General features: G+C 40.9%; 1 protein-coding gene across 3 annotated transcripts; it reads right to left on the bottom strand.

Moving 5' to 3' along the window:
- Positions 1 to 7,289: 7,289 nt before the first annotated feature.
- On the bottom strand, positions 7,290 to 14,110 carry sgk1 (serum/glucocorticoid regulated kinase 1). Of its 3 annotated transcripts, none has more exons than XM_063040424.1 (13): positions 13,963 to 14,110; positions 12,096 to 12,174; positions 11,639 to 11,711; positions 11,495 to 11,544; positions 11,348 to 11,405; positions 11,169 to 11,252; positions 10,835 to 10,966; positions 10,409 to 10,521; positions 10,093 to 10,216; positions 9,418 to 9,513; positions 9,158 to 9,313; positions 8,727 to 8,816; positions 7,290 to 8,569 (listed from the first exon to the last, which is right to left on the bottom strand). In XM_063040424.1, exons 1-13 carry the CDS (start codon positions 13,994 to 13,996, stop codon positions 8,402 to 8,404), a joined length of 1,257 nt encoding a protein of 418 aa, XP_062896494.1. In that variant the 5' UTR covers positions 13,997 to 14,110; the 3' UTR covers positions 7,290 to 8,401. The 3 variants fall into 3 exon arrangements, with proteins under 3 accessions (XP_062896494.1, XP_062896496.1, XP_062896493.1); XM_063040426.1 differs by having other exon boundaries at positions 14,026 to 14,067; XM_063040423.1 differs by lacking the exon at positions 13,963 to 14,110 and adding an exon at positions 12,425 to 12,647.
- Between the last annotated feature and the right edge of the window lie 219 nt (positions 14,111 to 14,329).

The following is a 14,329-nucleotide window of genomic DNA, read 5'->3' on the forward strand; positions in this document are numbered from 1 at the left end:
CTCCTCTTATTCCACACAGTTTCCACTAGATGGTGCTAATACAGCATTCACTAAATTGAGTATTTCCAGTCTCCGATCTCAGTTTAATTCTGAGTGAATTAAACACTTAATATTCATTAATTATTTTCCTGCAGCTTGAACACTTTACCCTTGGGTTGGTGACAATATCACTTGCAGAAGGGTAGTAGAAATTTTTTTGTTGTTTCTTTCATGTCTTGTGACACATTAGGTGGCAACCTTTCTGTTTTTTTACTGAGACCAAGTTGCTAGCTCGACACTCAACCCAGCACAGATAGAAAGCGTGCAAGGAGCTGGCCAGATTTGAACCCGGGACCACTCGCCTTGAAGTCCGGTACAGATGCCTCTCGACCACTGGCTGGCTTATCGTAGAAATGTGTCGGTCAAGATTCTCCTGCATCTATGCAAGAAGAAACACTTTTGATGTTTCAGGTCAGTTTTGAGAGATACCAATGGCCAGGATTGAGCTATCAAAATCATCCACCCTATTCAGAGTACAAGAAATAGAAGCAGGAGTAAGCCATATGTCTTCTTGATTTCCACTGTGACATTCAATAACTGTACTATCTGTGCTTCATTTTCCCCACCAGAACCACTGAATCCACAGAAGTCCAGATATCTAATGTTCTCAGTCTTTAATGTCCTTTATAATGGTGGTGGGGTGGAGATACATCACTACCAAAGGTGTAAAACACTCCTTCTCTCCATTAGCCTGCAGGCCAACCTTGGGCAAGGTGTAGCACCTGCTTTGCCCCCTGATCAGGGTCATGTGAAGCCATGGGACCAGATGGTGGATGGTCATAAGAGCAGCTGGTGCACATCATAAGTCCTGGGTTTGCGACCACTAACACCAGGCAGACAGTCTCTAATGCGTGTTGATAATGGCTGGAGTCACCCACCTTGTAAAGGCACTGCCCAGAAGGCAATTGCAAACCACTTCTGTAGAAAAAATTGCTAAGAACAATCGTGGTCAAAGAAAGACCATGATCGCCCATGTTACAAGGCATGGCACAGGATGGACAAACGAATGGAGACAGATTTATTCTCCTTCGTTTGCTTTTCTTCTGCCAAGGTCAATGCCACTAGAGCAGTAGGTACATACAAAATAGCAATGTAGCCTGTGACAACTCACCTAAAATTAGAACCAATTTCCCAATGCAGCCTCTATCATAATACCATTATCCTAGCAATACATTAGTGAAGCAGTTTAGAGTGCACAGAAATTATAGGTGTGCTTCACACTCATTCTTGCCAGACTTAATGATCATTCCTGTTACAGACCTCAGATGCAACCTTCAGTAGCACCTGAGTGAAGTGAAGCCCCATGTGCAATGAAGCTCACCATGTAGTGGAATTTTGAGAGGGGTTATTTATTAGATCAATCTTGTCAAGAGCACCAGCTAGTTAATAAAACAGCTTTGGTTGCAAGTACTGATAATCCTCACAAGCACTTTTTCAAAAACAACAGTGTTAAATGGCTATAATTGGGAACTTATGAAGAATAATGAACAGCAGAAGTGGCCACTCTTGGGTTAACATGGATTCATCTTGCTCAGAGTGCTACAAGCAGCTGTGCTCTGGAATGGGATTAGAATGCATGTCTGAAACTGACATTACATTATGGGAAAAGCAAACGACCACAAATTTTCAGGGTTATTGGAATGACCAGGAACTAGTGAAATTTCATGTCATTTTACCTCAGAGTGCATTATCAAATATGCCATTAAAATTTAAAAGCTGTTGATGCTGCAAATCTGCAATAAAGCCAAAAATGCTGAAACTCTGAGGGTCAGGCACATTACCGCAGAAAACAATGCAGTCAGTTTCAGATCTACGACCTTCATTATAGCTGAGTGTTAAATGTTTCTCTTTCCACTGACACTGTCTGACCTTCTGAGCGTTTTCAATATTTTCTGCTTTTATTTCAAACAGGATCATATTTCTAAGTCCACAATTACTAAGTATCCTATCTGTCATTTATTTGACAGTTCTGGTCAAGATGGCACCAAACTGTGGTCTCCATTAATGTCGTAGCTCAGACTTTGCTGTTTTTTAGGTTCATATGGATGGTTTTGTGGACAGAGATTGGATTTGACAGTCAGGTGAGGGTTTAAGGACACTGCTGTGGGGTAATTAGAGGTCTGCCTGGCGATAAGGCCTCCATGTTTGAAGTCCTGTAATGTGGATGTATGTCAAAGGACATCAATGGTCAGATGTCAAGTTAGCAGATCAGACAGGATGACGGCTGGTGACCCCGCCAGGTCAGTGAGCCATCTGTGGGCTCCCGGATCAGAGTTCCATGTGGGCAGGAGGCACAAGAGCCGCTCAGCCCCTAGGGGCAAATTTCAGCAAGACTGAAGTTTGAAGCCTGGTGTTCAGGATCCCATCATCAGCAAGTCCAGAGTTCAAGGCCTGGAGTATGGGGGTCCTCATTCATTGTTGTTGGGAAGTCCTGGGGTTGATATTGGAAATTGAAGCTCGAAAGTTGATTGGAAGTCCAGAATTTAAGACACAATGGCTGAAGCCCTGGGTCTGCAAATCTGAGAGTTTACAGATCCACAGGGGAAGTTAAAGGCTCAATTTCTGTGAGTCTATAAGTCTGTTGGAAGCTGGGGTGGTGGGAGATGGATGGATGGGGGGGGGGTTGGTGTGTGTGTGAGACATTTCCAATGTATACAGTTTTTAAAAAAATTTCATAGGAGGCTGAGTAATCAGAAGACCACAAGATGGCAATATTAGCTCAGAAAACCTACAGTCTGCCTCCAAATATGCATTGTTAATTATTAGTAAAGATTGTTTAGTTTGTATTGTATTATAAATTACCTCAAGTTTTAAATATTTCCCAGTCAAAAGAGAAGATAGTGATAACATAGAGAGGTTCGTGCATTCCATGTGAGACTAAAGGATCAAATCCTATTGTTGACTGACAATAAGGTTAGTATAGTAATCCCCAATTGGAAATTACAATTAATGTAGATTTCTGATATGTATTGGATGGAAGTCAACATACCTTCAATCACATTGTTGTACTCTTGAGTGAGTCAAGGACAAAAGGCCACAGTCTTTGGGATAGGGTGCCCAACTTGAAGTTGGTCTTTGGCAACCATTCTGAATGGACAATTATGAATTAGTAGCCTGCCCAATAATGAACACTCAATGGCAAACAGGTGCCACATGATGGACTAACTTTTCCATGACCTAATTGATTTGACTCTGCTGCTTGGAGTTCCAATCACAATTATTAGAGACATTCAATGCAGATTAGGCACTCAGGAAAATGTTACCCAGGTGATTTTAATATATTTGTAAATATAGGTTTGACTCCCAACAGAATTTAAAATGTGCTTAAATTTGTTACTTTTACTTATACATTTATGACAGCTACTGAATCATTATATGATTTCCATTTAATACTACTGTATTTAAAAAAAATTCTCATTGGCTTGGCCTGTCTTAAATGAAAATGCATTAAATGAATCGGTATAATAAATCTGCTGTTGCTGGAGGATATGTACCTGCTGCTGTTTTCCATTATAAGATACAGAAACAAGTGTTGAAGTTACATTTTAGTATGTTCCGATTAAGGAGCTTTCCTGGTTTGAATATGCTACTTAAGGCAGAGCCTTAAACTGTTTGCTTTGTATCTATATTTAAATTAAATTCATTATGTTTTCATCCCATAGATCTAGCCTTATTGCTGGATATTATTAATTACCAATCTATAAAGTATTTTTTGCTTGAGTGTATTTTTTTGGTGAGCTAAGATGGAACTTCCTCAGTGGACAGACGTATTTGCAGTGTCAAGTTCCAAAAGAAATAAAAACTACTTTTATTACCCTGTCACCTATGTCAAAAATAACTGAAAACATTTAGCAAAAATTACTGACTGTAAAACACAATGTTTTATTATTTTGGGAGCACAGCAATCATCGAATCTATGGAAGATCCCATCAGTTGAATTATCTGTCAATGTATGTTTTTGGCTCAAAGAAATATTTGTTATTTGTTTACCATATTATTAAGAAGTATAAAACTTTTTAGCAGATAACTAAACTAGACTAAGTGATTGCATCCTGAATATATATTACAGAGTTGCACATTACAAAAACAGGCTATTTAGCCCAGAAATCCTCACAATACATGTTTTCTTTCACTTTATTTTACTCTTCATTATTGTAAGATCCACTATTTACATTTTTGTCCTTAAATGTTTACTTGATGTGACTGTCCTCGTGGTTGAACAAAACTGTAGTTTTCAGAGTATTTCTATGTTCAGTGAGAAATCATAAAAAGGATATTTTTATAATTTATTTATATGATAACTTATGCACATGTTTTATCAATGAAATTGTTCTGGTGCCATCTGCAAATACAGAGCTGATCAATGTGGAGAACTCAAGGAAGAGGCCTCACCCAAGTCTATGCCGTGCAGCTATATACCAGTAGCATCACTTTATTGATGATTCGGCCCATGTATCATAAATAATATTTACACAATTATGATACAAAAAGCACAAAATCCATAGAAAAGATGATCAGAGGAATCATTTTAAATGAACTCTTAAATTCTGGAGCCCACTGATCAACTGGATGTTTTTCTGGTTAAGGTTTTTCCTTATCAATTTGATTAATGGATTATATGTAGCTGTAGATAATCCCCTGATCAGGCTGTGAACATGTTATGTCGATAACACTGAAGCTCATAAATTAATGATACATTTAGTAGTCTGCAACTGTTTGAGTGGTTCAAAGATGGCATTTCAGAATATTGTTCATTGGAATGTTCATCATGGCTTCCAAAGATGCTGGAAAATATAACCGAATACGAGCCTTTCCGAATCAGAATCAGGTTTATTATCAATGTCTTATATGACATGAAGTTTGTTGTTTTGTGGCAGTACAGAACAAAAACATAAAATTGCTATAAATTAATAAAGAGTGCAAATAAATGGAATAGTGAGGTAGTACTCATGGGCTGTTCAGAAATCTAGTGGTTAGAGAGGAAGCTGTCCCTGAATCATTGAGTGCGGGCCTTAAAGCTTGTGTATCTCGTTCTAACAGTAGTAATGAGAAGAAGGCATGCCCAGATGGTAGTGCTTTCCTGAAACGTTGCCTCTTGAAGATGTCCTCAGTGGTGGGGAAGGTTGAGACTGTGATGGAGCTGGATGAGTCTACAGCCCTCTACAGCCTCCTGTACATCAGAGTCTTCATACCGGGCTCTGACATGACCAGTCAGAATACTCCCCACTGTACATTTATAGAAAGCTGCAAGAGTCGTTAGTGACATGCTAAATCTGCTGGCTTGCTCATTCATCAACACAATAATGTGTTGGGCCCAGGATAAATCCTCTGAGATACAAATGCTCACTCTTTCCACTGCTGACACCTCAATGGGACTGGTACATATTTTCGAACTTCCCCTACTTGACCTCCACAAACAGTTCCCTGATCTTTCTGATACCGAGTGAGAGGTTGTTGTTGTAACACCATTCAACTAGCTGACCTATCTCACTCCTGTATACCTCCTCATCACAACTTGTAGTCTACTGAGGAAGAACCAAGGATCCAGTTGCAGAGGCCTAAGATTCATATTGAGGGGATGATGGTATTGAATGCCAAATAGTAATCAACAAACAGCAGCCTGATATATCTTTAGCTGTTGTCTACGTTCTACAAAGCAGAGTGGAGAGCCAGAGAGATTGCATTCACTGTAGGCTTGTTGTGGCAGTAGGTAAATTACAGCAGGTCATGGTTGTTACTCAAGCAGGAGTTAATTCTGGCCATAACCAACCTCTCAAGGCACCTCATTACAATATATGTGAGTGCTACCAGGTAATAGTTATTGTGGTAGTTCACCTTGTTCTTCTTGGGCACCAGTGAGAGGTTGAAGGTGTTCTTAAACACTCCATTCAGTTGATCAGCACAGGTTTTCAGTTCAGCCAAATACACTGTTGAGGCCTGAGACATTGTGAGGGTTCACCCTCTTGAAGAACTTTCTGACGTCGATCTCTCAGACAGAGTTAAGAGTCGCCAGATGCTATAGGGGTTTGCGCAAAGTTAGTCCGCTAAGAAATTCCAAGTTCCAGCCATTCTACCCATAACCAAAGTCTTTCATCAGACCTTTCCCTTCCTGGTGACTGCATTTGCACTGATATTTCTATTTGATATTCTACCATTCCATAGTACTACGGAATGCTGTGTGTTACACATTGACAAGTAGTTTAAAGTTGTGATTGCAACTTTACTTTTATCCTTACACATTTTGCTGGTCTCAGCAAAAGACAACATAGCTCAACATCCCCGAGGCTATTAAGTGTTGCCAAGATCGGAACCTATCCTCACATGAGGGTTGATGTGGCAGTATGGATTCTTGCAACTTGGGAAGTAAATAGTGCAATATGACTCATCAACACATAATTTGACAATAAGCTCTTGATTAACTTAGACCAAAATTTGTGATTTTCTTAATGTCCTGTTATCTCTAACTTTTCCCTGCTTTAACTTTATTGGGGTGGGGCGGGGGCAGGGGAAGAAGACTAAGTCTCTTCACTCGTTGAAGACAATTATTTTACCTTCACAACCTCTGAACAGAACAGGTTCAATTTTGGGGTAATTATTTAATTATACATTTTCTGAGATTTGGGTGCTGCTGGACAGGCCAACATTTTTGCCCATCCCTAAATGCCTTTGCCAATGCAGAATCAATCACACAGGTGTGTCTCGAATCACAAGTAGGCCAGAACATATAAGAGAGCAGATTTTTCCCCCAAAGAACTGGCAATGAACCACAGAGCTTGCTTTGTAACAATCTAATAGTTTTGTGCTCATCATTATAACTTTTATTTTTTAAACTTGCACCTCTGATTCCTTCTTTGTACTCCTGTTGCACTATCATCAATCATCGTAGTACAGTACTGGAATCCCCTTATCAGACCTCTTCATATATCCTTAAAACTTCATATTTAGTTTTCCCCTCTAGAGGTGAGTGATACAATGTTTCTCTAAATCATCTATGCTTCAGAATGTGCAATCTGTCCCACAGCCAAAACTCTTGCCTTAATCAATAACATATTGGTGGAATGCAAAAGCAGAGTGGCCTTCTGATGCAGGAAAAGCAGGTAAGTGCCTTAAGTTAAGTTGGTTACCATGAGATTGTGTGAATTTGTTGATTGTGAATGGATGTAGCCAACTTGTTATTTTGTTGATGAGAAGTATGCTGAAACAATGATAAATCATTTATACTTCACTATAAAACTGGGGAACAACACTTTTTTTTAAATAGTTTTACATTTATTGCAAACCCATCCTTAGTTCAGGAATGTGTACATTTCAAAACAAATTAAAATTATAGTCTATTATACAGTAAACCCATTTACATTATTGATAATATCTTAAATATACACATTAAAACTAGTGCAGCAACAGATCACATCATACAGATTTCTTTACATATGCACAGCTGAAATGAGACAACCATTAAAATCTGGAATGCAATGGAGACAAACAATTAATTTATGCACATCTGGGATTTCTCACACATATAAGCTAGTTGGAAATTATAAGACAAGACTCCATATTTAGGGCATTTTGGTCCTCGAAACAAAATTTACAATTCTATCTATAGCAGCAATGATTCAAGCTTATTGTAGTGAACCATTTCAGATTTTGCATGTGTGCATGTTTGCATTTGTACGCATGTATGTGCCTGTGTACTCACACGCATATCTGTGTTCAGGTTGGCGTGTGAGCATATGTGTATGTTCATGCATGTCCCTGTGTGCTTGTGTATGTGTTTTTTGTTCGTGTGTATTGTGGAAGGGGAGGGAAATTAAATTAGAGGGATACTATCTACAGTTCATCTCATCTTCCTCGTCCTTGCTGTGTCAATCAGAATTACTGAAGCCAAAGTTTAAACCAAAGAACAAGTATTAGGTTCAATGGCTGTTACAAAACCATACTTTCACCAGTGTTCACCTCTCCATTTGTTGCGGCACAGCAGTTGAACTTGACACTCCAATGCCTACAACCTTGCTTATTGCAAAAGGCACATATAGCTGAAGCAACAGTCTTCAGACAACCATCATCCTTATTCAAGTCATGTTGAAATAAAAATTCTTGAAATAATGGGATGACAGCAAGTTCTTATTCCGCCCCTTTGATTGATGAACTCGCTTCCGGTGTGCAGCAACACAGTACTGCCACAACTTTCTCCCAGACACACTGAGTAGCAAGTATTCCTTGAAGACTTCAGCACCATCTCCAAAATGGAAGTGAAGGCCAGGCAGCTGCCAATGAGATGTGTAGTTTTCCTTCCAGTTAAGTCTCATTTCTTGGTAAATCCAAACAAGATCTCAGCTAAGGTAAACGACCATCAGACAAGTCACTACAGGAAGGAGTCCATGGGTGGAGCATAGGAAAATCCAAGAAAAGCTTCAGATGCTTCCTTCACACTGGCAGTTATCAGAGCTGCATCAGGAGACCGGCCAATCGAGTTCGGAACTGGCTCCTCAGTGAACTCCGGGTCAAAGTGCTGCAGGTCAGAAGGTCCACTCTGGAATTTTAATTAACAGTAAAAAGAATTACAATCCTAGAAGTTATTCTTGAAGTGGTTCTACAATTTAAAATGAAAGTTACAAATATGTACTGATTTGTGAAAATCACACAAAACTATTACTGTGAAGCATTTCAGTGAGCATCTAGCAACTTACCACATTTGGGTTAAATGGGGGCGTCAATTTCTTGGCATTTAAGTCAGTCCAGTTTATTGGAGAAAAGAAGATGTGAGCCTTAATATCCATCTGTTGAAAGAGCAGAATACAGTCAAGCAAATGGACCTTCAATGGAAGTTTAATTTGACTAAAGTTATTTAATTCTGTGGCGAGGTTTTTAAAATGCAGGAGCACGAATGGTCATGTTTAAAATATGTTGCTAATTGAGAAGTTTTAATGAAACTGCCTAGTATAATTTGATATGATTTAGGACAAGCATAATTAAATAACCTAGAATAAAGGGAATTAGAGCCTCAATATAAAATAAACTATACACATATAAAACTTAATAATGTCAGTGAAGAGCCTCCCCATAGTTCCAAAAGCCAATAGGAAAACAATTTGATCAAAAGCAATAACCAATTACTTACAAAATCCTCCTTTGCACCCATCCGCTTTGTTCTGTCCTTTTGCAGCAAACCCTCCAGCAAGTCCCTGGCAGCATTGGAGATATTTGGTTTCAACAGTAGTGGTTTGTTCAGAATATTGTCATACATTTCCGCCATGTTCCTGCTGTAGAATGGAGGCTGCATCAAAACGCAAGGCAAAAAAATATTTTATTTCCAATTATCCAAAATGGTTAAATGAAAGGATCATTATTTTTGGTTAATATTGCTTTTATGGAACTTACCAATCCATATAACATCTCATAGAGAACTGCCCCCAGGCACCACCAGTCAACTGTTCTGTCATAGGGCTGCTTGTGTAAAACTTCAGGAGCCAGGTACTGTCAGGAAATAAAGGAAAATCAATTTGAAATTATTTATTTTTGTAATGAGGAGCGAATACATCTAATACTGTAAAGACTGAGGAATCTTCTCTAATTGATACTTTCACAATTTGTTTAAATATTGTCACTTTAGGAGAATCGATTCTGTATTTTCATCCTAGTCCTATCTGTCCCCTGCTACATGATACCAACAGAAACAAATACAGTTGGGTGTGTATGAGCGTGAGTGTGTGCACACAGCTGCTAAGGCTGGATCAGATCTTTCCTGGCAACTGGGGAAGATCTGCGTTTGGCAGCAGTAGGAAAAGCACAATATAAACGAAGGCTGGCTGAGCACTGATCTTGAACGCAACTGGAAAACAGCGATACTGCAGCCTCAGGAGGGGTTAAACTCGCACCCCTATGACCCCATTGGCAACAATGTCATCTCATTCATCTCTCGGCACCCTTCTCCCCTCCCCAAGATAGCAATGCTGACGACTGCCCCTGGAAACTAAACTAGTTATATCTAAACAGGAGTTGGGATAGCAAAGAGTATGAAGAGAATCCATAAAAAATGCCTCATGTTACACTTACCTCAGGGGTGCCACAGAAAGTGCACGTTGTGTCATTTGATTCAATGTTCTCTTTGCATAGTCCGAAGTCAGTTAACACAATATGGCCCTGGCGATCAAGTAAGATATTCTCAGGCTTCAAATCTCTACAAGAAAAACAAGAAAAAGCGTTGCTTACAATCCATTCAGATCAACATCCCATGAAACATCTTGTAGTTTAGTGACTTGAATAGCATCTCTGTTTAAAATACGGAGCAAAGCTCTGCTGGTTAAATGATGCCCCATCTCAAGATGCTTAAACTAGCAGGTCGGCTATCCTAATGCAAGCCTTTACCAACCTGTAAACAATGTTGAGGGAGTGGAGGTATCCCAGAGCACTGGCAATCTCAGCAGCATAAAACCTGGCTCGCGGCTCCAGGAAGCAGCGTTCACGTTGCAGGTGATAAAACAACTGCAAAAACAAAGAAATTGATGAGTGTGAATGAAAGTACAATCCAGCTGCTCTTCCAGTAAAGACAAGTTTTATTGCACACCCTGCCCATCTACTAATTTTACATTTCTCAGCCAATGGGGCCATGATGAAATGATGGAGCAGATTTGAAGGCCAAGAGGCCTAATTCTATTGGTTTTATCATCTAATTGGAGTTACTAGTCCCTCAGTCTGTCCTTCCAATCGCGTTATAAATCTCCCACCCTCCCCTTGCTCTATCTTGGAGGTGGAGATGGCTAGTACTTGGAATGGGAAATCCGGCCTTGTGGCTTACCTCGCCTCCATTGATGTAGTCCAGGACAAAGTAGAGCTTATCAGCTGTCTGAAAGGAGTAGTGGAGTCCGACCAAGAAAGGGTGTTTCACATTCTTCAGCAGGACATTCCTCTCGGACATGATGTGTTTTTCCTGAAATAGACCATCCCCACCAAAAAAAAAGTGAGTGCCAACCTCAAAAGAACAATGGGCATAAACATTTGTTCTTGTCCAGCAAAGCGGGAATTCTGCGCCCAATTTTGTGCATTATCTCTCCCCCACCCCCATGCTCCCCTTGAAGCCCCACTCAGCAGCAAGCGGCAGCAGAACACCCAACCAGCCTCAATGCCATTACCTCCTTCTTCTTCAGTATGGCCTTTTTCTGCAAGACTTTTACTGCGTAAAACTGGTCGTCAGATTTGTGTTTGGCGAGCAGGACCTGTGGAAGGGGAAAACCAGGGAGCTTGAGATTTTTTTCAAAGAAAGTTTTAATGTTTGCAATCTGATTTTTGAGCAGAAAGGCGGGACACAAACCTTTCCGAAGCTTCCTTTGCCGATGACTTTGAGAAAGTTGAAGTCACTTGGTTTGGCTCTGCAGGACAGGAAAATAAACCGTCAGGAAAGGCTAAAGTTCTCCACGGCAAACAGCAGAGATCAATGAATAAATATACTGATACTTACTGAGGGTTAGAGGAGGGCCCCAAGTTGATCTGCGCTGTCGTTGGGCTGGGCTGTGGGAGAAATCAGATCACGGAAAAAGTTAAACATTGCTGGAAGGACGAGCCACAAATACAAATCGAGTTCATTGCTATCGGTTACACTCACCGGAGGAGACAGGCTGTTTCCATTCGTTTCAGCTTCCTTTGGACTAGCGTGCAACATGGCTGGGACTTCTGAGCTGTTCAAAGACACAATTTACCAAATCGTTAGAAATTGGCCCCGAGGCCGCCAGCCGTCTTCAGAACCTGCCCACAAACACCAAGCTCTTGAACAAATCAGTTTCTGGGATTTCAGTAAGAACAAAGCCTTGTTTCAACCCGGAGAGATTAGCCGGAGATGTCTCGGTGCAAGACAGGCGCGCTATTGTCCGAGGCCCAGGTGCGGAGATCTTACTGGGGAACGGGTTTGACCAAACCCGGGCCAAACATATCCTCACTTCAACCCCCACCATTACCATTACAAACACCTCAGATCAGCTCCCTGTTAACGGCAGCTCCTGTGCATATTGTACCCGACATCCCTGCAACGAGTGGTCAGTGCAAGAAAGGCGAGAGTTACTTACTGTTTACAAGCGTAGGAGTGAGAGGCAGCGAGCTTCTGGATGAGATCGTTCAGTCCCATTCGCTTCTGCTTCATGAAAGCTGCAATTAAAACCAAAATACTTAGACTAACAAGAACAGGGTTCATTTAGAAAGTTACAAAAATGAGCAAAAGTCGAACTTGCTGCAGTTTCCTTTTGCGATTAAATGACAATTTATTAACAGTTAGCTGCCTACAGAGTGGATTTAGAAACTTCCCCTGGTAATCTTACAATACTCTGCAACTTCATTTTTAAAAATGATATTATACATAAAAGAGCCAGTAAACTGGTGATTTGAAAGCCAATATTACCGGTAAGTATCGCGACCATCCCTCTCATTTTGGAGTACGTCAGAAGAGATGCCGAGGAGTTGGATTTAACAGTCATGGCTAAAAGATTACTTTATTTTGGGATTAAAAGACTGGGTTTGGTTTCTCTGCACTATCTTTGTACGATCCTTTCACAGTGTATGCATGTGTGAGAGAGAGATTGGCGACTAGCGGAGTTTTCTGGAGACACACGTATATATATGCAGGCAAGAGGGTTGTCTGGGGGCGTTGGTATGTGAGCAATGTAACAGTACTAGGCGGTCCTGGCCGCTCTGACTCAGCCTGTCAATAACTCTCGCCCTCCGCTTCCTCCCTGAACTCGGCGTCACTATTGAAACAGTCGCCAGCAGCTGCAAATCATCGATCGATCCGTGAGGGGCTCCCAGGAACATCTCCCTAACTCCACACCCCCACCTGTTCATCTCCTAGCACCTCCGTGCAAACGTAATGCACAGACCTCTGGCGAGAAGTGCCCGAGCAGGTTTGTAAAACGAGGGCAAACGCGTATTTGTGCCAATTGTTCATTGGCACCGTTCCTTAGAGAAACAACTTCTGGGAACATCATTTAGGCATTTCATTTTTAGCAGATTTAGGCATAAACTTAACAAGATGCGTCATGGCACGGGCAGTAATGATGGAAGAATTTTATTTCGCAAGAGGAAAAGGTTTCTCATCACTATTTGGTAGTGATTTTCCTAAATCAAGCAAAAAAGTATGCCTGATTACAACCAGACTGCTCCTCCTTCCACTACCCGTGTCCGAGAGAGTTCGAATCAGTCTGTAGATTCAGATTAGCATTTTTCGACCGCACTGGCCCCGGATCGGGGGAGCATTCAATGCCAGTCTCGCTGCATGAAGGCTCGCCCTTCGTGTATACAATACTGCTCCCACTCTCGCAGTCTGGAAATGTGTCTACGTAGCGATAGGTATCAGGATAAATTCACCCCGGGAATAATCTGTACATTAAGCACCGTCACTGGTATATCAGTGATAGAAAGATGATATTAACTGAATGCTTCACTAATAGGGAGTTAGAAAATTCCCATTCTCCATTCTTTCCGAATGTTGGTAACGAAGCGAATATACATCTCTTGAATAAATTAGAATTGCGGACTAAATACGAATAAACCAACAATTCAGTATGTGAACTATTTGCAAATCTTTCTTTCTCTCTCTCTCTCACACACACACACACACACACACACACACACACACACGATCAATACACCTTAAAAATGGATTTCCTTCTACAACATTTACTACGACTATTGACATTCCGGACCCTTGAATGGATATCACTGGCTTCCAGTATCCGGCCGAATTACAAGCAGCTCTGTGCCAGTAAATCATAAACCGAGATCAGACCCGAGAACACTGGCCAGTCGAAGACAGGGCTCTGTGAGTTTGCTCAGCGAGCCCATCTCCTTCACCAATTCAAAGTCAGCACTGCCAGGGTCGCCTCTCATGTTAACAGTAAAGTTACAAGTCAGTGCACCCCCCAGCAGCGAAAGATATCTAACCTGTGAATGAAGTCTTTTCTGTCAAATTTTTCATGTTCGAATCCACTCGTGGACAGCCCTTACCTGATCCTCTAAGAACTGACGGAGAGCCCGAGGGCGGAGTGTTCTTCAATATATAGTCTAAGTGCCTTTAATTAAATTTTAATGGATATAGATAACTTATCACTGTCCGTCGCCTATAAATTCCACAACGTAAGGAGTATGTTTGCTTTGTCACACGGTTGGAAACGGCACTCCTGTAATATATGTACTTGACCTCGACATGTCAATCGCATTTACTATTTACTTTTTACAACATTTTCGAAGTGCCAGTTGGGCGCAATTATTCTAATTTAGAGGGAGAAGAGTATATTAACGATGGTCGAGG

This window comes from Mobula hypostoma, chromosome 2 (assembly GCF_963921235.1).
Source record: "Mobula hypostoma chromosome 2, sMobHyp1.1, whole genome shotgun sequence".
NCBI lineage: Eukaryota > Metazoa > Chordata > Chondrichthyes > Myliobatiformes > Myliobatidae > Mobula > Mobula hypostoma.

Coding starts and splice junctions, on each gene's coding strand:
- sgk1 (XM_063040423.1), bottom strand. CDS start 12,500: ATGACTGTTAAATCCAACTCCTCGGCATCTCTTCTGACGTACTCCAAA. Junction 10,217..10,408: donor TCCCTCAACATTGTTTACAG/GTTGGTAAAGGC, acceptor TTTTTCTTGTAG/AGATTTGAAGCCTGAGAATA. Junction 8,817..9,157: donor TGGGTGCAAAGGAGGATTTT/GTAAGTAATTGG, acceptor CTCTTTCAACAG/ATGGATATTAAGGCTCACAT.